This window comes from Gopherus flavomarginatus, chromosome 3, assembly GCF_025201925.1.
Source record: "Gopherus flavomarginatus isolate rGopFla2 chromosome 3, rGopFla2.mat.asm, whole genome shotgun sequence".
Classification (NCBI taxonomy): domain Eukaryota; kingdom Metazoa; phylum Chordata; order Testudines; family Testudinidae; genus Gopherus; species Gopherus flavomarginatus.
Window position 1 is genome coordinate 45,677,256 of NC_066619.1, and position 23,673 is coordinate 45,700,928.

Here is a 23,673-nt window from a genome sequence, read left to right on the forward strand (position 1 = left end):
CGCTCTTGAAAGAAAAGGAAAGACATTTTAAAATTCTACCTGAAAATCTAGACATTTTTCTAGCTAGTCTAGGATTTTTTGATACTTATGTCCTGTTTTGTTTCAAGATAGCTTTTGTTTTCTGACTCCATAGTGTGTGGGGGGATCCTAGAGAGAGAGAGAGAACACACAGACACACACACACCCTCTAACTGCAGATCAGGTGGCTTGTTTTACCAAGCTTTGCTGATCCCTACTTGACCATATTAGCGATTAATTCATCTTCAAACTCTCAATACATTCCTGTGTCTTCTGCTGGAAACTCCCCAAACACATCCACCCCACTCTCTAGCCTCATTTAAACCAGTTAAAGCACTGAACCTTGCACCAGTGTGACTGAATGATACAGTGCATGCCCACTAACAACCCTGTTTTGGGTACACGTTGTACATTACAGCCTTAGGCATTGCTAGGCTTGTGGACTGTAGTTTCCCCCCCAATGCCTGACAATTCCACAGGAAAGCATTTGAGGCAGGGGTGTTGGAACACTTTATACAGTGGGGACTTAGCCACTGAACTAAACTGTCAACCCTGTATAAGATGGAAACCACTGTGTAGCAGCACCCTCAGCACTCTTACTTCCAGCACCTATGATTTGAAGTCTGTGATATATAGGGTATTTGCTCTTGTTCACCTGTTCTGATTGTTCCAAAGGATGCTTTGAGTGGTTCTGTCCTGCACATGGATCTATGTATGTGCCATAACGGACAGATGCTATGTCCCCTACACTCATTTTCAATGCAGCTACCATAGTAGAAAGTTACCAACCCCTCTCCTACTGAGCAGCCGCCAACCCACTTTAGGCTTGGACTCCAAGGCATTGTTACATAGAAGAGATAAGGAGTTCAAAATACATGAATGAAAAAAGGTTTTCAGCCATTTTTATAAGTTTACTCTAAATAGTTTTTCAGCAGAAGTAAAAGCTCCCTCCCCTCATACATTTCCCTATAGGAGCCAGAGATGGGAATAGTCCAGGCCTAGGTCTGGAGGGAGGCCATCCCTTCATAAGGCCAAGCAAACTTCCTCCCAGCCCTGTCTCTCCCTCCCTCAGACAGTTTAGTTGAGTTGCTGTGGTACACAGATGTTCCTGCTTTAAGTGACCAGAGTGGAATAGAGGAATGAGTGGGTAGTGGAGCATCATAGTGATGTATTTGCAGCAGAATAGCCTACTGCACACCCTATCACTAATGAGCTTTCCTGTGTTCAGATCTCAGGAGAGCAGGAAATGCCCTGTCTGTCTGGGTACTGTGTCAGAAGCGATCCCCAATGAAGTACGTACATGCCACAGAGAGTGTCTGTCAAAGTGTCTGCTAGTCACCCTTTGACTTTCCTCTTGTAGGGGAATCTCCTTGAGGCAAAAGAATATATAAAAATTTAAATTAAGGTTTAATTTTTTTATTTTATTTTCACTTCGTTTGCTTAGAGGTTGGGATGACAGGTGAGCAGCCACAGAGGGAGGACCACGCAGAGCAGATCCAACTAAGTGCCAGCTTGGGTACACTCAACCCCAGAGGCAGCCTATATGTGAGTGGTCTGATAGCTGTCAGCTATTCCCAGATATGTTAAGTGAATAATGTTGCAGCCTAATTAAACCACATCCATTGCATCCCGGTTTTCTTCTGGCGGGCCAGACGATGACAGTAGCCCATGCATCCCTCCCACATCCCTCTGATTCTAGCTAAACAGGAAGAGAAAGTGTATTCTTGTTTCCATCTTTTTATTATGTGAATAGTAGCTGTGTCTGTTTTCAAGGGATGTATTAATTAGCTGCCATTTAAAATAATTGTAGTTTGAAATCTTTCTGCTACTGTATTAAATTCAGTGCTAGCGGTAACTTTTCTGTATCTAAGAAATAATATAAATAACAGCCTGAGCCATCACAGCTGTCAGTGAAAGGCAGGCAACAGAATTTGGAGACTACACTAAGGGAACCAACTGCATTATTGCAGCTGCAACACCAGCACTTGCTGCAGTGGTGCTGAGTGACAGTGATGGATGACATACAGCTGTCTTAAGCACTTGTGGGGTTATCAGCACTTGACCGTGGACATATGCTGTGTTAAAGGTGTAGCAGGGGCTTGCAGAAGTGCTTGCAATTCCACAATACAGTAATGTCGACAAGGTTGCTGCAGCAATTCTTGCTGCACAGCCTCTTTCCACCTGCCCAGAGTTCCTTGATCCTTGTGGCTGAAGCTTCTGGACAGGCTCTGAATTTTTTTCTGCTACAAGGAATGAATTTTAAAATTTGTAGTATCCTTTTGAACTGAATTAAAAAGTAATATTTGATGTGATGGATACCACGTGTTCTATATGTTGCTTTTAGCATTCAGGGAATTAATATCGTAAGAAAGTACCTGATTTTTTTTTTAAACCAACAAATTCAGAGTACGTGAAAAGATCCACTCAAAAGCAATCCTTAGATAAGTCCCCATTCATAAATATAACAGGCCCTATAGCATGAAATCAGTGAAGAAAGTTTTGCTTAAGATTGCTTGTCCCAAAGCAAGAGGATCTGCCACAAGCTGGTAGGCCTATTTAGGAGAGGCATGAATAAGTCTAGTGCTGAACCAGCTACCTTTAAGAATAACTGATTTAAATGCAGACAAAGCTTTTGAGGACATTCCTCCTATTCCATTAATGTTCTTTTTCTGCCCTCAGCACCCTGCCAGCCAAGCATCTTCCAGAAGTGCATTAAATGACTTGATCAACTTCTCCTGTCCTCTCCCCACATGAAAAAAGCACCATGGGATTCTCTTTCATAAACTAGATGCACACTAGGTTATGCTTTTGTATTAGCGAATGCAAGGTCAGAGAGTTATGCCTTGCACTTTGAATGAAAACAGGGGAGGTTTGTGCTGGTTCTTGGAATATACACAAGATTGTTCCTCAAACTTGGACCAGCTCCTGCAAAAGCTCTATCTCCTGCACAAATAAACTTTGCTCCTGAAGCACAATGGAGTTGTCTAGTGCAACAATAAAAATAATGGCCATACTTCTTGTTCTAAAGCTTTGGGCTGTTTTATGGCAAACCTGAGCCCAGACCATTGAGCATCTTGAAGGTCAGTGCAGGGACCTTGCATTAGACATGATATTTGGGAAGCCACTGTAGTTTGTAGGAGACAAGCACATCAGACCTGTGATAGTCTCCTCAGCAACATGGGCTAAGAGCGTCCTTCCACCTCTCCAGAGTTCCTTGGAAGATTGGGGTTTTTGACTGAAAAGATTAACAAAGTGTAGATACACAGTGGTACAGAAAGACAAATAAGCAACTAGTGCTAAGCCTGTACAAATCCAAACAGCAAAAGCAGATTTCAGCCTTAATCCAACAGCCAGTGAAAGACTCAGTAGCTTCGGTATCAGGTTAAGATACTTGAAATGAAATGAGGACATGCAACAGGTCAAATCCAGACCTAGATTAGACAACTGACTTCACTGGTATCCATTCACTTATACCAGAGTTCAATTTAGCCCATTTATGCAGGCTCTTGGCCAGAGAGTAAGCAGTGGGAGGAAAGAATGTTGGTTCTAATCTATGGTACTGGGAATATACTAGCAGATGACCTCATACAAGACAATGTTTCCTGAATAACGAGCATCACCTAGCATTAGAGTGATTACTATGGGGGAAATAGCCACTGTTGTATCCATTATGGAGATGAGAATTATTGTAGATTGCTCAGCAAAGAAAAAAAGTTTACACAAGCAGCTAAGTAGTGTTATGGGGCCAGAGCCTGAACAGATGCTGAAAAGGAGAGGTGCACAGCCTAAAAATGTTTCAAAAAAATAGAGTAGGAACAGCTGTCATATTTCTTGCTACAATACAAGGAAAAAAAGTCAGTTATAAAAGTAAGCTCTATGTTTAGGAATTCCAGTGAAATGGAGGAGTTTAACATGTATGGAGATGGATCCTCTTAGAGAAGGGCTTTATTTAAATTTACAATCTGAGGATTCTTGGCCACATGGTGAAACTGTTCTGTCAGTCTCTGAGCTAGCTGGAACAGATCTTTGGACATAATCCAAGCTATAAAATCTAGGATTACTTTGTACTGCATTTTAGAGAGTCCACTCAGAGGGGCATAGCAAAGCACATCTATTTAAAAAGATTAATGCTATTGGACTGTGTATTGAATCTGATTTTTTTCAAATACCTTCTAGCTTGGTTATTAAACCTTATACTTTAACATGTACAGCTGCTTGATATATGATAAGGAGGAGGATAAGGGCTTGGGGGGGGGCGCAGGGATGGGATCACAGGCAGCTGCGGGTTGGGAGTAAGGGGCACTGGAAGGGCTGGGTGGGCAGGGCTGGGATCAAGACTGCGTCACCATCATTTCTGCTAGTTCTTCCTCTGCCTGCACCATTCAGCCTCTCAGTCTTGGGGGCAGGTGAGAAGCAGGCCTCAATGGTTGAGGAAGAGGAGGAGGAGGAGGAGGATCCAGCTGCCCCAAAGTGCAGTGGCCATAAGCCTCTCAGACCCAAGAGGAGATGGAGAGCGCTGGTGGTGAGAGATTCCTTTCTGAGGGGAACAGAGGCATCCACTGCTGACCTGACATGTCCCAGGGGGCATGCTGCCTGCCTGGAGACTGTGTCCAAGGAGTTACAGAAAGATAAATATTTTTGATAAATGGAGTGAGAATGTTTATAAAATTTGCAGATGACACCAAGCTGGGAGAGGTTCCAAGCACTTTGGAGGACAGGATTAGAATTCAAAATGACCTTGATAAATTGGAGAGACTGGTCTTAATTCAAGAAGATGAAATTTAATGAAGTATTTCACTTAGGAAGAAAAATATTAGATGCACAGCTACAAGCTGGGGAATAAATGGCTAGATGGTAGTACTGTGAAAGAGGATCTGTGGATCACAAATTGAATTTGAGTTAGTGTGATGTAGTGGCAAAAAAGGCTAATATTCTGGGGGGTATTAACAGAAATAATGTATGTAAGACACAGGAGGTAATTGTTCCGCTCTACTCAGTACTTGTGAGACCTCAACTGGAGTAGTATGTCCAATTCTGGGCACAATACATTAGGAAGGATGCAGACAAATTGGAGAGAGTCCAGAGGAGAACAGCAATGTGCGATAAGGTTTAGAAAACCTTAAAAAGGAAGATTTGAGGAGGAGGGGGAAAGAGGGGAAGAGACTTGATAAGTCTTCAAATAAGTTAAGGGCTGTTATAAAAAGAGGACTCTGATCAATTTTCTCCATGTCCACTAGAAATAGAACAAAAAGTAGTGGTCTTAGTCTGCAGCAAGGGAGATTTAGGTTAGACATAGGAACAACTTTCTAACTATAAGGGTAGTTAACCTCTAAAATAGGCTTCCAAGGGAGACTGAAATCTTCACCATTGGAGGTTAAGAACAGGCTGGACAAACATCTGCCAGGGATGGTCTAAGATTACTTGGTCCTGCCTCAGTGCAGGGGGCTGGATTTGAGGACTTTGAGATTCCTTCCAGCCCAACAGTTCTATGATTCTAAAATTCATTTTGGTTAATAGCAACTGCTCTGACTTTCCTTGATTTGAAGTTCTGCACAGTAGTGTATGGATTGATGCCACTGCATGCACTGATACCACTGCAGCTTTATCTTTGCTAAAAATCACCAATTTAAAAAATTGTCTAGGTCTTACCAAAAGGAAATTCTGGCAGATCAATAAAGCCCTGCTTCCCACAGTCAGGAGTATGGAAAGCAAGTGGCTGAGACATCAGGTGTGCTTTCAGTTTAGCAGCTTCCAAGCCCTCTTTCATGAGCTTCACAGTTCTCAGGCAAGTCTCTGGATCAAAATGGCAGTTCACTCCAACAATAGAAGCACCTGTGAAGAAGACAACTTTCCAGTTACACTGCTTTCCAAGAACTGGGCAATGACTTAACAGCAATGAAAATTCTTAGCCAGAGTGAGGTTGAATGCTTTGAAAGCAAAGCATTCAACCTCAACACTACCAGTATGACTGCAAGCCAATCAGAGCAAAATCAAGTGGCAGGACAGGAGATCAAGACACTCTTAAGATCTTGCATGGTTTCCCTCCCATTCTTTAATGGGAAAGCTGTCTTTTCTGTATGTGACCCATACTGCATTCATTTCCCTCATCTCCTGTTTTTCCCTCCAACTCGTACCATCATCAGTGTTATCACATGCCCCATCCCCTTTTCCAGCACCAACATCCAGTGGCTTTAGCCCACTTTTTTGCCCCCTGTGATCCTGGGACTGCTTCAGCAGCCCAAGTAGAGCAGTCTTAGGACTGCTCAACTTTATGCCAGTTACTTATGGCTCAGTGATCTGTTCTAACAGCCACGGATTACCAAGGCATAGAGACACCCTGGCTATACCCCCCTTTTTGCAAGATGAATCTTGAGATGTAGAGATTATAAGGCAGGAAAGCAACCTAGTTACATTTATTAATTATAACCACTACCCTACCTAGTTGAGATGTGTACTTTTATGTTCCTTGTATAGGTGCCTCAGTTCGTCTCATACTCCTAAAACTAAATATTTTTAAGAGTATATGGGGGAGGAACTTTCTTACCAGCCTTTACCAGTTGGACAGCACATTCTCCAGGTGGTACACCATGCAAGTCTCCCTCTGGACCAATGCACATGGTAGCCGCAACTGGCTTCCCAGATTCTTTTAAGGTTTCAACAGCCCATGCAGCTTCTTCAATATGTTCAAAGTACTGAAAGAAAGTAAATCTAATCTATTTTCTTGTGTGTGAGGACCCAGCCTAAGTGTTACACACTCCTTAATCTCTACTCCTCCCACCCAGGTAGATCTCAGGGCCTGAGTCTCCTCTCATTTACATTGGCGTAACTGTTACTCTTAACTTACACTGCTATAAAGATTAATAGCATCAGACCCTCAGCCTCCATCACTGGGATTTAGATTATGTTTGTACAATTTGTTTTTTGTACATGGCTGTGCATAGCACCCCAGAGAAAGAACTACGCCTTTGAGGCTGGATTCCTTCCCTGTTCCTCCCTTGCTCCAAGTGTGTGGTCATTTGCTATTGTTTAGTGCCAGAAGCAGATTATTAACCCTCCTATCTCACCAGCTCTTCTGTTCTCTGCCCATTCCTTGTCTCCACTCACTCCCACTTGCCTGCATGGCCCCTGCTTACCCTTCCACACCTGCAGTGGAGATGTGGGGAGACCACACTGGAGCAGAGATAGCAGGAAGGTGTTATGCCTCCTAATGCTCCTGTGTGGCCACAATCTGGCCCTGAATAATCACAAAGATCCCAGTTCCACAAGGAATACCAAGAACTGTCATCAGCATCATTTGAAGGATTACGGGCCAAATACTGATGAACCTCTTCCACTTCAATTGAAGTCAACAAGACTGAGAAGTGCTTAGTACCTCTCTGGATTTAGCTACAAATGAAGACAAAGGGGTCAATTTTCCATTCTACCTTGTAAAGGTTCTACAGAACACCAGTCTGGCAGCATAAAGGAGCTGTTAAAGTAGCAGGCCTGCCCAGCAGGGAATGTTGCTGATACAGGGTCTTCCCCAGATGGACAAAACTGACAGTCAGTTCCACATCATCACCCTCAGAGGATGTGCTGGAATGTGACCAGAGGACTGGGACCATGCCTGGAGCACTGCTGCGTCCAGCTATTATCAAGGGTCATGGGCAGCAAAGTGCAACTTAGAACAGTCTTAAGGTTCCTCTAATTTAGGATGGTAGCGGAGAAGGCACTCGGATTATAGGGAGGTGCAAAAGTGGGGTAAATCCCCATGACCCGCCCCTTTTATTCCTACACAGACAAGAACAGAGATTTGGTGTTAGGGTCTCGGTTGCATTCTACACTACAATGTCTGCCAGTATTGTATTTGGAAAAAATATATCTGCTACTATTTGTGTAAGAGCACAGTAGCAAATTTTAAAGGAGGCATCGAGATGTGTGAATTCCCAAAAAACTGACTAAAGACTTCAATTCTAAGCTGGCAAATTGCATCAACTGAAGGCACTTGGTTTCTTTACAATTACAGTTGGATTTACCTCTGCAATTAAGAAGTCCACATTCTTTTTGACAAAGACATCCAACTGCTGACGAAAAATTGCTTTAACCTCAGCTTCATCCCTGCCACTCAGATATGTTGGCGTCTGACTGACTCCTCCAGCTACCAAAGCATCTTCTCCTTTAGCCACTTCCTTTGCAATATCACAAGCAGCTTCATTCACTGTCTGGCCCTGAAATATGAGAGCAGACTACATCAATACTGATTTATTACAGAGATGCCTGCATTTCAGAAGAAAAATGAGTTTTAGGAACCATAATCAGTTTCATGTTTAAAATTTCAAATTAGTTTTAGAAATAGCCTGTGCCTCATTAAAACATTTTAAAGTACCACGTAATGTCACACCATCTGAAACTTGTCATAATATGAAAACATTAAATTGTTTTAGCAGCATGTTAGTAAAATAAAGGTCAACAGATCATGTCCTTCAGGCTAGCTAATAGGGCACATAACTATCTGACACTGTCATCTGACACTAACATTATCGTGATTGATGCATATGGTGGTGTATTGTTAGAACAACATTTTGCTTTTATTTATACATCTTTACCTCGATATAATGCTGTTCTCGGGAGCCAAAAAATCTTACTGCATTATAGGTGAAACTGCGTTATATCCAACTTGCTTTGATCCGCCGGAGTGTGCAGCCATGTCCCCCCGGAGTGCTGCTTTACTGTGTTATATCCAAATTCATGTTATATTGGGGTAGAGGTGTAGTAGCATCTTGCATTTTGCAAACTATTTTGCAAATATATTTGATTAATCTCACAATTATATAACATTCATTTTGATAATTCTGAATATTCATCAAAAATACATGATGGTTTTGGGATAAGCTGCATTACTAAAGAGTACCAAGTCTATCTGGTTTCTCACACTTCACCGTGGATCAAGTCTGTTGGTTAACCTGTTGTACTGGGTACCTGACTGGTTACTCACCAGTTATCACAGTATGGATATTTAAAAGTTGGTTTGTGTGTTTTTTGGTAAGTGAACTGTATATAAAGAGACAACATATTTCCAAGAGATTTTAATCATACTAAGATGTTTTGGATCTCTCATAGTCAAGCCATAATTAAATTTAATTAGTATGTATACAACAATCCTCCATCAAGATATTTTATATACCCCATATAAAGATCCTCTTATGAATTTTCTGCTTATAAAAATAATGCTTATGTAAGCAAGTATTTGGTTTCAAACATATTCTTCTTTACAGTTCAAAAGACCACCTATGGGGTATAATATGGATATGTTTTATTTATAATATATATGGATTTCTTTGTAAGAATTGATGTTTATAAATTGAGAAGTGTTGATTGTCTGTGGTTGTTATATCATAATTTAGAATCTCAAATTACTAAGCTGGATCTTGTACATACATCTGTGAAGATCTAAAGAAATTTTAACCAGAGTAGCATTAATTATCCCATTGTAAAGATAATACATCAACAAATTTAAATATATAGGTATATAAAGGAAAACAGATATCAGTACTTATGTTTGATTAATCAATGTAGACTGAAAGCCAAGTTCTCTATACACCTGTTAGCAGTGCTAAGAGAATTTGTGAAAACAAATTAAACAGGAGGGAAAAATAATATTTTGTTTAAAAGGTCAAGATTTGGAATTTATAGAACAAACAGCAAAATTTTCCCTATAGATATGGAAGCATGTCCAACCAACAAAAACGGATTAAAAAAAAAAAAAAAAACTAAAGCATTTGTCTTCTTTATGCAAGTTCAATCACTCACTCTGAATGAATTAATAAAAACATAGGTAAATATGCACAATGTTAATCGGGATAGAAGAATTTAAGAAAAAATGTTTATAGTGATGTTAGAAATAAAGTCATTTGAATGCATTCTGATCATAGAGTAATGTATAGCCACTCTGTTTTGAGACACTTACATATTGGGATCTTCTTGTCAAAACAATGCACAGTGCCAGAATAGGAGTAATGACTCAGGACCCGTTGTTTCCTTCCTTTTGGGATATTAGCAAGTCTTTACATACCTACATACATTGGAAATTATTTGTATCTTCTGGGTAGAATCAGGCTCGGCATATTTATCATTAACTGGATGGAAGTATGAAGTCAGGCTGAATAGGAGTTATGACAGTCTAAGTGGGCAAGACCTGGTGATGTGGTGTAAGAGCAGAACTAAGTATCTCATTCTGATACACACAGTGGCTTTTGGGTAACCCTGATTTGTTAATTAGGCTCCAAATGCTGCCCCAGCACTTAACCTGAGTAATTTCTCAGGGCATGAAGATCTCCACAGGGATGAGGGAAGGAATTTCTTCCCCTCATAAAATCCTCTCCATGTACCAAAGGCTTGAGCAGGCATGTGACCCCCTTCACAGGGAAAAGAATGAGAGGAACCACACAGTGGCAAACCAAAAGACTTGCTACACAGGGCAGAGCTCTAAGCTGGAGTCCACACCCACTATTGTACCCTGTGGGCTCACAATATCTTTCTCCTCCCAGTGCAGCACAATCACAGTAGTCCTACTGTCAGGGCCCCTCTTCACCTGAAGAGGGGGCAAGATTGAGGACCAAAACCAATATTTTGGATGTACTGGTTATTGCTGTGTTGCAGATGATATGCTCTTAGCACCTATTCCTTTTTTTTTTTTTTTTGTTATCCACATATTATTTTCTCTGGGACTGGGTTGTTTCTCCAGATGCTGAAGGATTTCCTGTTACCACTGATCTTGCTGTTTGTGGATTCAGTCCTTAATGTACTCTACTTAAGATAAATAACTTAGTTTATTTGGAGTTAAGCTGACTCAATAGTCCTCCCCCCTCTTCTCACCACTACCCATGTTTTGATTTTTTCCCATTGCCATTGTAAACCAGAGGTCCTTCCTACCACTTCAGACTATGAAATCATAAGCCCTCCCCATTTGATTGGGATTTTTATTTTCATGCCCTTGAACATGACTAAATTAGCTTTGACAAGCTGTAAAAAGAAGCCTCCATGTTCAAACCAGAGAAGAGTATCCATTTTTTCATAGATAACCATTAAAACCAGTGTTTTACTCACAGATATTTTATCAGCTACGTAGTTGCCCCTATTTTCTAGTTTATCTTCGCTGGCATAAAAGGTGAATGTCTGTAAAACATTTGATCCAGCTCTGAGGAATTCCCGATGAAGTTGACGAACTGCAAGGTATTAAAAAAAGGCAAAAAAAGTTTGATATGGTTGTTACTATTTTAGCACCTGTTTGTACACTTACATGTTTATTGGTTAGGTTATGTTAGCTTAGGAAAGGTTCTGAATTAATGGTATTGTAAAAAGACATCTTCTACTTAGTTTTGTAGCAAGTATAGTATCTGCAGCGAACACTGCCACCTTCTCTGTTGATTTACCTCCTAACCTGGAGGGACAATTTATAGAGGGAAAGCAGACAATTCAGTCTCCTTAGCCAGTCAAACAGCCTCTGCTGAGACTGTCAGTCTCCAGTAAGGTGATGTTGATCTGCAGTGATCCGTCTAATCAATCATGGAGAACCTTTTATCCTACAATCACCCTGACAGTAAGCTCACTCACTGAATCTTTGGCACCTTGCCTATCTTTTGCTGTAGTCTGTTCTGCAGAACTCCCAAGTTGTAGTCCCTGAATTGACATTCCTGAATGTACCCCAGAACTTGACACACTGCAATCAGCAATTTTATATGTTCAGCCCCTGCCAGCTGAAACCCAGACATCACATAGATAGAAATAGTTTTAGGGCCCTGAGAGGCAAAGCCATGCAGCTACACGTTTGCAGTTTTGCTATCAGAATGGGAGGTTGGGACAGGAAGTTAAGGTTCCCTGAAAATAGAAGGAATATTTGGACAACCAACCTCAGTTTTAGGCACCTTTGACAAGTAAGTTTTATTGTTGTTCTGATTAGAAATACTTTTCTGATAAGGAGAATAATGAATTGTTATTGGCTGTTTTAGGGAAATTGTTAGCCTACCAGAGAGTATTATGAGCTATGTGCTTTGTCAGGAGAAAATTTATAAAAAGTTTAGTTAGAACATGTACTTTGGAGCAGTCTGAGGAAGATTTCTTTTGGGCAAGGATCTGATAACTAAGTTCTCCAGCATCTAGACAGAAGGAGGGGGCCCCAGAAGCCTGGTTGTTGAGTCCTCAAAGCTCTCTTAACTTTGGTAAATATAAGTTTAAATATGCTCTGAACCTACTGTGACAGCATGCATGTGCTCTGATCTAATAAAAGAGTAGTTTTAGGTAAAAGCACTCTGGTTTGTATCACATATCAGACAGAGGAACTGTGTCCCCATTGATTTATTCCTGACACCACCTGGAGAGAAACAGTTAAGTTACCATTGCTTTGGGTTCTGCAAACTCTGGCTAACAAAGTGTCACTTAGCAGGATTGCTGTAACGTAGTAAAGTGAAGAGGAAAGGAAAGCAGATGTCAGCAAAAGAAAGAGGAAGTATGGAAAGAGATCAGACTAAGGGCATGTCTACACATGGCTAAGCAGCACTGCTGCCATTGATGCAGTAGTGTCAATTTAGCAGGTCTGGTGAAGACACACAAAGTCGATGGCAGAGTGCTCTCCCATCGACTTCTGTACTACACCTCCTCGAGAAGCATATGGTAAGTCAGCGGGAGAGCATCTCTCATTGTCACAGTGGAGTTTAGGAAGCACTGTAAGTTGACCTAAGTAACATAACTTAGATTGACTTACAGCTGTAGTGTAGACCAGCCCTTAGATCAGTGTGAGAAAGGAAACACAACAACTGCCCAGGAAATTAGTCAACAATGAAGATAAGGGATCTGCTCTAGCCTGTGAAATAAGAAAATATTAATTGTAGCACTGTGGTCACTTACTGCTGCCTGAGTGCCCCTTTTTTCTCATTCACAGGGCTCCTTAAACTCCACACAGTCCAAAGGAAAGTTACAATGTTCTCCACCTGGGGTCCAATTTATTCAGTCTCCAGGTACATACTGACACTCTGGGCCCCAATCCCAGTTTGGAGTTCCTCTCTTTCCTTAGTTGGAGGGTTCCCAGCCCTCTTTCCCAGAACTGGGTCAAAGTTCAATGTCTCTGCAGGAACCAGGCTTGCTCCCTCCAGCAGCTTCTTCAAGCCAACTAATGCTTCTGTGGCTTCTGTTTCCTGAGCATTTCCCAGCTTACCTCCAGGCTTCCTACCTGAAACCACCTCTATCACTCTCTCAACCCCATTTTCTCTGTAACTTTCTGCTGGCTTTTACATCAGAATCATTTGATTCCTCTCAGGTGGGGCTCATCTTGTAATCAGGGCTGGCTTAGCCCCAAGCTCTCCAGCACACAGGCAAGCCAGCCTGTCACAGAAATAACTATCAGTCTTGCAAATTAAAGAGCACAAAAGCAATATTTTATGTGAAAATGTTAGTGTACTGCCAAGCACCCTCCTCTTATGGCCAGCATTTGCTATTCCCCCTTTTCTATCCAAAGTTAATACTATTTATTATTTTATGGTGGTAGCACCCAGAAACTCCAACCAAGACCAAGGGCCCATTTTACTGGGCATTGTCCATATATAATGAAAAGAAGGTCCTTGCACCCAAAGAACTTGCAGTCCTAAAACAAATGTCATGTGTCCCATAAAGTTAAATATAATGCTTTTGTTGAGCCCAATCCTATACTTTTGGAGGCAAAACTTCCAGTGATTTTAGTATAATTTTACCTATGAGATCAGGTCTATTAGAAGTAATCAGTGATCAGTTTGTATATAGAACGCTGCAGTTGTCACAGTAGGTGAACAGAGATTAACAATTTATTTTACACACAGTCCACTAAACAGAAACCAGACAGATGCTAATTTCACCACCCTAGGGAGATATGAAATAGTAAGACAGAAATGTAAGCCCCTGTATCCCACAGTCAAAGCTTAGCCACACAGTCCCTTGGACTTTTATAGAGGTGTATGGTAACATGATATAAAAATGTCTATTTCCAAGGCCGATGTTTGGAGAGGTTTTTAAAAAAAAGCCTTTGATATCATATCATATCATATATATTGCTGATAGACAACCTGATTCATTAGCCAACTCTGTGGATGCAACACAAGGACTAGAAAACACAGTCTTCAAGAAATACAGGCTTCCAGCCCAGATCTAGCTCAAATGGTAGTCACTAGAGTTACTCCTGGGGGGCTTCTGCACCACTACACATCTGCAGAATTTATGCCTCCACTGATTTCTTTGCTTCCCCACAGAAAAATGACTTACTGCTGGGAAGGGCTGCATGACCGCTCTTGTGGCTTCAGAATGTTTTGGGTGCCCAGGGCAGCTGGCAGAGAGATAAATCACTGTGGGGCAGGGGAAAGACCTGGCTGGTGGCTTCTACCCTGCACCAGGCTGAGCTGCTAGTCCCAGCTGGACTGGGGAGGGCGAGACTTCCTCTTCCCTTGCATGGCATTCAGGTCTGAGTCAGATACACTCTCAGATTTCTTCCCTAGCTGCAGAAAGCTCTGCAAACTCCTCTCCCTGTTTCCTGTACCCATCACTCCTCAGCTGCAGGGGGAGGGATCACTGTACAGACAGCTGCTTCCCCATCTGCCCAAGCCCCATGCATCTAGATGCCATCATACCCAGACCTACTGGCCAAGTCTCACTCCTACCCGCACTCAGAACCGACCTTGACAAGCCCTACTCCTCCTGCACCTGGACCACACTGACAAGCCAGTCGCATCCCCATCCCACTGAGCCCCAACCAGCTGCACCTGGACCCCCACTCCACTGAGCTCCACTGTTTTACTTTTCCTGTCTACCTGGCCAGTGCATCCGAGTTCAGATTGCTTTCCAGAGCAGTCACAATGGTGCACTGTGGGATACCGCCCAGAGGCCAATACTGTCTAATTGCGGCCACACTAACCCTAATCCAACATGGCAATACCGATTTCAGTGCTACTCCTCTTGTCGGGGAGGAGTACAGAAACTGGTTTAAAGAGCCCTTTATATTGATATAAAGGGCCTCGTTGTGTGGATGGGTGCAGGGTTAAATCGGTTTAACGCTGCTAAATTCGGTTTAAACACGTAGTGTAGACCAGGCCTGTATCTATATACACGGGCAAGTTTGATTCCACTCAGTAGAGGGCAGTGCTGAGCACAGAAACCAGACTACTCTTATCCTGCACTCACACTCTGGAATAACCCAGGAGGCTGCTCTAACAGAACATTGCTTATACCAGCTATTACACAAGAACCAGTCAGGAACATAGCCTACTGCTCAACTTCAGAGTTCTGAAAGTTCTTCAAATCCTGCATCACGCAGCAGTATCAAGTTTCAATATCACATCCTTTGAACAGAGACAGTCAAAACACTCCAGCTGTGAGCAGCATTTAATTTTAAAAATAGGTCATTCATTCCAAACAAAGGGCCACTTCAGAATACTTCTAGGATCCACTAGTTTGTTTTTTCTATCAGCCACTTTCTTTACAATTTTCACAGTCCACATGGACCCTGTTTCTGCTGTGTGAAACTACAGCACACCCTCTTCTAGTGCAGTAATGCTCATCACTGTAGTATGCTGGTGCCTATGTTACAGGGTAAAATAAGTGCTGTTCTCCTGTGAGCCAATGGAAATCTTACCCTACACTAAAACAGTTAAAACATGTTCAAGACTCACCCCCTTCAGGGGGGCGGGGGGGTGAATGTGTGCGCATGCATGTGTTACTTTTTTAATAAAGTTATCACAAGAATCCAGCCAACCCTTCTCTGGGCTTGGCTGCTCCTAAAGTTTCTATCTTATGACAGCTGAGCTCCAGAACCTATATTGTGCTAACCACAGGAACCTTTCCTGTGTCTTTTGTATCCTTCATGGGCCAATGAACAGTCAGTCAACAAAGCTGAAATAGCAACTCCCTGAAGGGTTCCAACTTCTGCTAAGAGTGTGGGACAATAAGAGAGACCACACATTCTCTTACAGTGCCTTAATAATGCTTGACTTGTTTTACCTCCCTCTCCTCACAGGCTTCAAGTGTTCTTCACTGATGATTGTGGCATCCCCAGCAGAGTGCACAGTTCACAAAATCAAGGAACTGGTGATGCAGGTGAACCAATAAAATTGTTTCATAAACATGCAAACTAGATGAATATCCTAAACAACCAGGTAAGGAATTAGCAGGATCTTAAATTTCTCAATATTTAGAGAGGAAGGATAGCCTTATGATTTAGACACTGGCCTGAAACCTCACAATAAATGGGTTTAAGTCATCAATTTTAAGGCCAGAAGGGACCATCACGATCATCCAGTCTGACCTCCTGTGTAACAAAGGCCAACACATTTCACCCAGTAATTCCCAGCTGGGGTACAGACTTCCTAGGTTACTTCTGGCATATCACAAATATCTCTTTACATTTTTAAATCTATTTGTAAAGGGGGATGTTACTTCCTTTGACTGTCTTGTCTATTTAGATTGTAAATTCTTTAAAGGCAGTGATTGTCTCTTCCTAGGTGTACAGTGCCTTGCACAATAGACCCCATCATGGTTGGGGCCTCTAGCAGCTACTGGAATCTTAACAATAATTTAAGAGTTCTTTGCAGTCATAGTTCAGGTGTATTAGCTAAAGATGTGCTGTATTTTTAAAGTTTTAAAGTACAACTCATTCAAATAATTTTTTTATTTCAACCCACCATGTGGACAAAATCTGACTTTGCACATATGACCAAGCAATAGTATTAGAAATCTTGCAAGGGTTTCAGTACGGTGATAGCATTTTAAATTGTTTACACATCTCCCATTGTAGGCATTTAAGGCTCATTTCTGAACTCTCCTATCTCTACTTAGGTAACATTTCTCTCCCCTAAAAAAACCCACAAAAAAACAAAAAAAACCACACACACACCCTTGCTCTCCCCATCATCTGTCCTGCCCATCTCCTCCCTCACATGGTCTGCTTTCCTTAGTCCTCATCTTCTCTTTCTCTTCCTAGGCTCCCATTCTTTCCCTCAGTTCTTTTTCCCTCCCTGCCCCCTGTCCAGAGCCTCCATCTCTTATGTGCTTTCCTTACAAGGTAGGAGGGATTAGATAGTTCTGTAGCAGTTCTCATACCAACTGGCCGCGCCAGCTGCTTCCCCTATTTTCCACACCTACTTTCTGTGTAACATGACCGTGCAGGGTGGAGAAGCAAAATTCAGCAGTGCAGAGGAGGCACTGCACTGCACAGAAGAGGGAATGTTCACACTTCATATTAAAGGAATACATTTATAAATAGTACATAAAGAGTTAATAAATATTATAAGCATGTTATAGACATGAGTAATAGGTTATCAGCGCATTACTAGCAAGTGTCAGAGATGGTTTTAAGCCTTGTTAAAAAGGCATTGTGAGACGGCTTCCATATAAACAGAGGCTCAAAGAAGACTGAAAGGATTAGGTCAAGGAAATATTAGTTATTTTATAGACCTGTTATAAAGGCTACTTTGGCACTCCTATTTTCTGTATTAAATTTAAGGGCACCACATTCAAAATGTATCAAAGGAAATACTTTTCTACCCATTGTAAACTGGCTTGTGGAATATGCTGCCACAGGATGTTATAAGGACTACTAAGTTTCTAGAAAAGATTGCATACATAAATAGATAATTGCATCTACATTACACTTGTTATGCTATAATTTTCAATCCTCATGCTTTGAGGCAGAAGCTGATCACTTGCTAGGTCACGAAGAAATTCCTCCTCATGGTAGAGAATTGTCCCATTAGGTGCATTTTGCGGGAGACAGAAGAAGGTTACACCATCCATTGAAGTATGTTGCATTGGCCACTGTCAGAGAGAAGATACCTAGTCTGTTCCACTTTAGCATTTCTTATGTTCTTACAGCCAGGATTTTGGAGCTGTGCTCCAGTTCCAGGCAAAAACCTTCGGTTCCACTGCTCCAGAGCTGCACTGCGCTCCAGCTCCGGGCTCCACTCCAAAGCCCTGCTTACAGCCTTTAATTTTTTCTCGTTTCACAGTGGAGTAAATCTTGAAAGTACGAGAGTATAGTGGAGTATATGAAGAGATCTCTAAGCCCTTACATTCATTATTAAAAACTTCTAATTTCTTGTAGGTATTAAATAAACAAACTATATCATTTTAAGTCAATACACAACTCCTAAAATAGCCCCACTACAACAAAGGTACATGAGTCTTAAATAATCGAGCAGCTGTTTCAATACTTGTATTTAAACACCTGCTAGGAATTCTAATAAAAAAAATATAATTGGTTTATTATATATAGTCAAAGATTTTTACATTCTCCATGATTACAGTTTCTTGTTAAGACTGACCTGCTTCTGGGTGTTCTACTGCAGCTTCTGGAGTCCAGGGTCCAGCTTTTACATAACCTCTCTTTTCAAGAGCTATCACAAATCCTCCATCTCCAATCACAATTTCTCCAGCATCTAGACGTTCTAGAATACCCTGAATAATAAGGGAGGAAAGGTTGATGGACTGTAGCTATGTAGTTTTGTAGGCTACACACTTTTCAAGATAGGGACTTTGTCATCCTTTGTTTTTTGGGAACAGCCAAGCATAATTTGAGGGCTATTGCAATCAGCAGCAGTAGCAACATGTTATTCTGTTTCTTTAAAGCATCTTTCAGGCTTAAACAATGGCAGAAGGTCAGTTTTCAAAGAATGTAGGATTTTATTATAATAAGCATACATATAGAACCTAGGCTCTCGACTATGATCACAATTTTATTAAAAATTGAAAAATGCACCATTCCCAAAAATCACACGCAAGGGTCCAGTCATGCTCCTGTGAAAATAAATGGTTAAAATCCCACCCATTACGGGCCCTACGTGCTCCCAAAATATTTGTTAACTACTGGAAGAGAAACACTAGTGTCCTACTTTTTTAGTAACTCATTTACTCTTCAGCTGAGATAAAGGTCACCTAGGCAATGCTGCAACACAAGTAGCTTGTGGTACAAAATGACACAAGGAAGGTATCATGCCACAGCTAAAAAAGCATGCATGTAACATTTTACTGACACACAAGGGGGATGAGGGCTTCAGCTGGGAGTGCAGACTCTGGTTGGGGCTAGGGATGAGGGATTTGGAGTGCAGGAGGGTGCTCAGTGCTGTGATGGAGTCGTTTAAAGGGCAGGAGGGAGCTCTCGGCTGGGGTAGGGGATTGGGGTGCACAGGGGAGAGGCTCTGGCTGGGGGTGCAGACTCTGGGGTGGGTCTGGGGATGAGGGGATTGGAGTGCAGGAAGGTGCTCCAAGCACCAAATTAAAGGATTTGGAGAGTGATCGGGGCTGGGGCAGGGGGTTGGGGGAGCTCAGGGGTGCAGGATCCTGGCAGCAGTAACCTGAAGCAACTCCTGGAAACAGCAGCCTTTCCCCCCTCCAGAGGTGGGGCCACACAGCTCTGCCCCATCTGCAGGCACCAACCCCGCAGCTCCCATTGACCACAGTTCCTGGTCAATGGGATCTGCAGAGCCGGCACTTGGGGCAAGGGCAGCGTGAGAAACCTCCTGGCTGCTCCTGCTGCCAGGAGCTGCACAGAGCTGCTGCACATGTGGAGCGGAGCAAGGCAAACCCTAACCCCACTCCCCAGCTGGAGCACTGGAGCAGGGAAAGCTCCTAACCCTACTCCCGGGCAGGAGCTCAAGGGCCAGATTAAAATCTTTTTTAATCCCTTTCCTAGGTGAAAGCCGTACACAATCATCATGGAAAACTAACTAACTAAGGCCTTTTTAAGTTAGGCTCCCCACAGTTTCCTACCCATGCTACCATGAGTGGAGTTGTACCGGTTGGTGCTAGCAACAATAGGAAATTTTAGGGATAATTGGTAGCATAGCTACAGCTTAATTTACTGGACATTAAGGGGAACAGTAAAAGTAGCTGTAAATACAGTGTTTTATATAAAGCAAAACTGAAAAAAAATTTCCCTCTGATCCCTTTCATTTATAGTAATCTTAAGTGTTACTTAGAATAGTTAAAACATTTTCACACAAGTGCAATGTTCCATGAACGTGGTATAATTACATGGTTTCACAGACCCTTTCATGAAGAGATATCTGGTATATGCTATTACTCTGAAACCACTGAATTTTGTTTAGATATTTTTCAAATGTTTGGTCTTATAAGTGTAATGAATTGTAGCCTGTTACCATCAATCTAAGTATATTTCTTCAACTAACTGTCTGACTGTACAAAGGCCCTCATTTATCTATGTACCTTCACAAAAAACATAGGGATTTAGTCATATAAATATATGAAGGAGTAACTTTAATGTTGTACAGTTGCAAGGAAGCTAGGGATAGAAATCCCATCTGATTAAGAATTGTGCATATGGTATTTTAGCAACAACTTAACATACAGCACTCCTAGAATTTTAAAGAATAATGAACACTGTTCATCCAGCATATCAAATAATATAAAACAACAAATGATTCAAATTTATTCCTGGTAAGAACTCATAACTGGCTTCATTTCCTCACTCATTTGATCAAGCCATTTCATGCCAAATATGAATGTTGCAGCATAAAATTATATGAGAATAATTTATCATAATAATTTAATAGCTCAATGGATACATTTATGATCATGGGATTATATTTTGCTTCTGTTAACTCTTCAACTTTTCACTGTTTCTACCTATTTGTAGAAATGTTTATATATTTACCTTTTGATTTATAAAACAACAATAAGAGGGTTGTAAGAGTTTTTAAAAAGGTAAAGTCCTAAGACAGTAGTTTTCAACCTGCGGTCCACGGACCCCTGAGGGTCTGCAGACTAAATCTAAGATTTCCAAAAGGGTGCAACCTACATTTGAAAATTTGTAGAGGTCTGCAAATGAAAAAATGTTGAAGACCACTGTCCGAGGAAAGAGCAGGACTGCAAATTCTGTTACTAAGGCCTTGGCTACACAGGCACTTTACAGCACTGCAAGTTTCTCGCTCAGGGGTGTGAAAAAAACACCCCTGAGTGCTGCAAGATACAGCGCTGTAAAGTGCCAGGATAAACAGTGCCGCAGGATGTGGAGTACGTGCAGCGCTTTGAAGTTTCAAGTGTAGCCATACCCTAAATGTGACAATGCCTGTTGAACCTGCCAACTATAGAAACTGCTTCTCAGCCTCAAAATTGTCTGAAATCAGCTGATGTAGCTGATGAAGTGGGTTTTAGCCCAAAAATTTAGACCCAAATGTTAATCTCTAAGGTGCTACAAGTACTCCTATTTGTTTTTGCTGATACAGACTAACAAGACTACCACTCTGAAACCTGCTGAAATGCCCTGGGAGGAAAGGGTCTGTGGCTGGAAAAAGGTGGCAATATCAGAGAGATGACTACTGCTGTTCTCAGAACAAGATTCTGCCTCACTCAATTTGCATGACCGTTCTATTTCCCACTCCCTACCTCAGCTATGCACTAGCAGCAGCAACCCCGATGGGAACAGGGGGCGGTGCCCGCCCATGGTAGCTCAGCAAAGCTGCGTCTCCAGACTCTGCAAGTGAGGGGTTCAAACCCTTAGCGGGAGCTTTGGCAGCCGCTTCTCCTTGGAGCACGTTACGGAACAGCTGGAGCAGCCACAAGCAGCTACCCACAAGGGACATGCCGGGCCGACCACTCCCGTCCCCCCAGCGGCAGGGCCGCCTTTAAGCCAGTTCAACCAATTTCCCCGTATCGGGCCCCGCACCTAAGAGGGCCCCATGCCCAATCCCTGCTGGTGCGCTGTACTGGGGTGGCCCGGCTTCCCCAGGGGGCAATTTAAAGAGCCTGGGGCTCCCAGCAGGGACTGGAGCCTCAGGCCCTTTAAATTGCCACCAGAGCCCCACTGCTGGAGCCCTGGCGTAGGGCTGCGGGGCTCTGGGGGCTATTTAAAAAGTCTAGGGCTCCCCTTGCTTCTACCGTCCTGGCCCTTTAAGTAGCCTCTGGAGCCCCACCACTTCCCCAGGGCTCCTGTGGCTATTTAAAGGGCCAGGGTGGTAGAAGCAGGGGAGCCCCAGGCCCTTTAAATAACACCCAGAGCCCTGGAGTAGCAGGGGGCTCCAGCTGCCTCTGCTGCCCCGGTCCTTTAAATAGCCCCCGGAGCCCCGTCGCTTCCCCAGGGCTCCCACGGCTATTCAAAGGGCTGGGGCAGTGGAAGCAGGGGAGCCATGGGCCCTTAAATAGCCCCCAAGCCCTGGGCTGCTGCTGCTACCCTGGTAGGGGAGAAAGGAGTAGAAGGCACTTACCCTACCGGGTGGGCTCCCCTGTACCCATACCCCCTCCCACAGCCAGCCCCTGCTGCACCCCTGCCTGCACCAGCCCTGCACTCCCTGCTCTGTCTCCAGCCAACCCCTGCCGCACCCCCCTACCTGAAGCCAGCCAGTCCCACACTCTTGTCTCCAGCCCTGCCAACCCATGCCGCACCCCCCTGCGGCCCTGCCCGAAGCCAGCCAGCCCACCCCACCCCATATCCCCGTCTCCAGCCAGCCCCACACCCCTTGCCTTGCCTGCAGCCAGCCCCTACCTCCAGTCAGCCCCTGCCCTGCCTCCAACCAGCTCCATGGTGTGCCTGCAGTTCCCAGGGCAGTCACCCTGCACACCTGCTTCAATTAGGGGGGCAGGGAGCAGCTAGGACCTACACCTGTGCACACCCTAGGGTGACCATACAGCAAGTGTGAAAAATTAGAACAGAGGGTGGGGGGTAATAGGATCCTATGTAAGAAAAAGACCCCAAAATTGGGACTGTCCCTATAAAATTAGGACATCTGGTCACCCTAGCGCACCTCCAGGGAGTGGTGGGGACCCACACATGTGAAACAGAACCCATTTCTAGTTCTGGCCCATCTTTTTAAAAAAGACCTTTAGGTAGGGGTAACATACATCTCTATTTTCCCAGACATGGCCAGCTTTTTGGTTCTTTAATCACCATCTGGGAGGAATTTTTAAAAATACGGACATATGGTAACCCTATTGGTACAAAAAAAAATACATACTGTGGCACATCCCTTAAATCAGAACTTTTTACAGGGACCTGGTTGCTAAGAAACGAAAGGCTTTTTTTTTTTTAAACAGGGATTTTTTTTTAGTTATCCCTGCTGGGGCCCCACAGAAAATGTTCGAATTGGGCTGTGCACTTCCTAAAGCCGGCCCTGCACAGTGGCTCCAGGGAGCCTGCACTTGGCATGGACTGGGGACTTCCCGCGCCCCCATCGGCTCAGAGACAGGTGCGAGTCCCCGGGCATTTACCTTCTTCTTGGTGTGCTGGGGGCTCGCTGCAACAGGCGGCGACTGCATCTTTCCGGGGCCTTAACAGCGCTGCCTTTGCACCCAGACACTTACTGACGGCAGCTGGAGTCTGTCCCGGCGGCACAGCGAGTCTCGGCGAACACAGCCCAGCCCGCCCCCTTATAGCCTCGGAGGAGGGGCGGGATGCGGGGTGGGACCTGGGTGGCCGGGGCTGCCCTCAACTCCCATTGGGGAACCCGCAACATCCTCCCTTCCTGGGACCCTGGCCCCGCTCCCGCCTGCCAATCCTGTGCGAGCCTGGCGCGGCTCTGCCCGGGCACACGGGCTTTGGCCCCTGGCCCTCTCCGACCGACGTGGTGTAACTTCACACTCGCTGACAGGGAAGGCAGCAGGACCGTGCTCGCTGGGGGGTGACTCCGTGTCCCCGCTCCCCACCCCCGCAGGGCA

General features: G+C 43.5%; 1 protein-coding gene across 1 annotated transcript in view; it reads right to left on the reverse strand.

Moving 5' to 3' along the window:
* Window positions 1-23,368, reverse strand: part of LOC127047993 (betaine--homocysteine S-methyltransferase 1) — a 28,469-nt gene extending 5,101 nt beyond the window's left edge. The window contains exons 1-6 of the mRNA XM_050947059.1: window positions 23,227-23,368; window positions 18,330-18,462; window positions 11,104-11,222; window positions 8,034-8,225; window positions 6,563-6,710; window positions 5,668-5,850 (exon numbers count right to left, since the gene is read on the reverse strand). Coding sequence (XP_050803016.1) covers window positions 5,668-5,850; window positions 6,563-6,710; window positions 8,034-8,225; window positions 11,104-11,222; window positions 18,330-18,462; window positions 23,227-23,274 — 823 coding nt within the window. The 5' untranslated portion in view covers window positions 23,275-23,368. The remainder of the gene's footprint in view (window positions 1-5,667; window positions 5,851-6,562; window positions 6,711-8,033; window positions 8,226-11,103; window positions 11,223-18,329; window positions 18,463-23,226) is intronic.
* Between the last annotated feature and the right edge of the window lie 305 nt (window positions 23,369-23,673).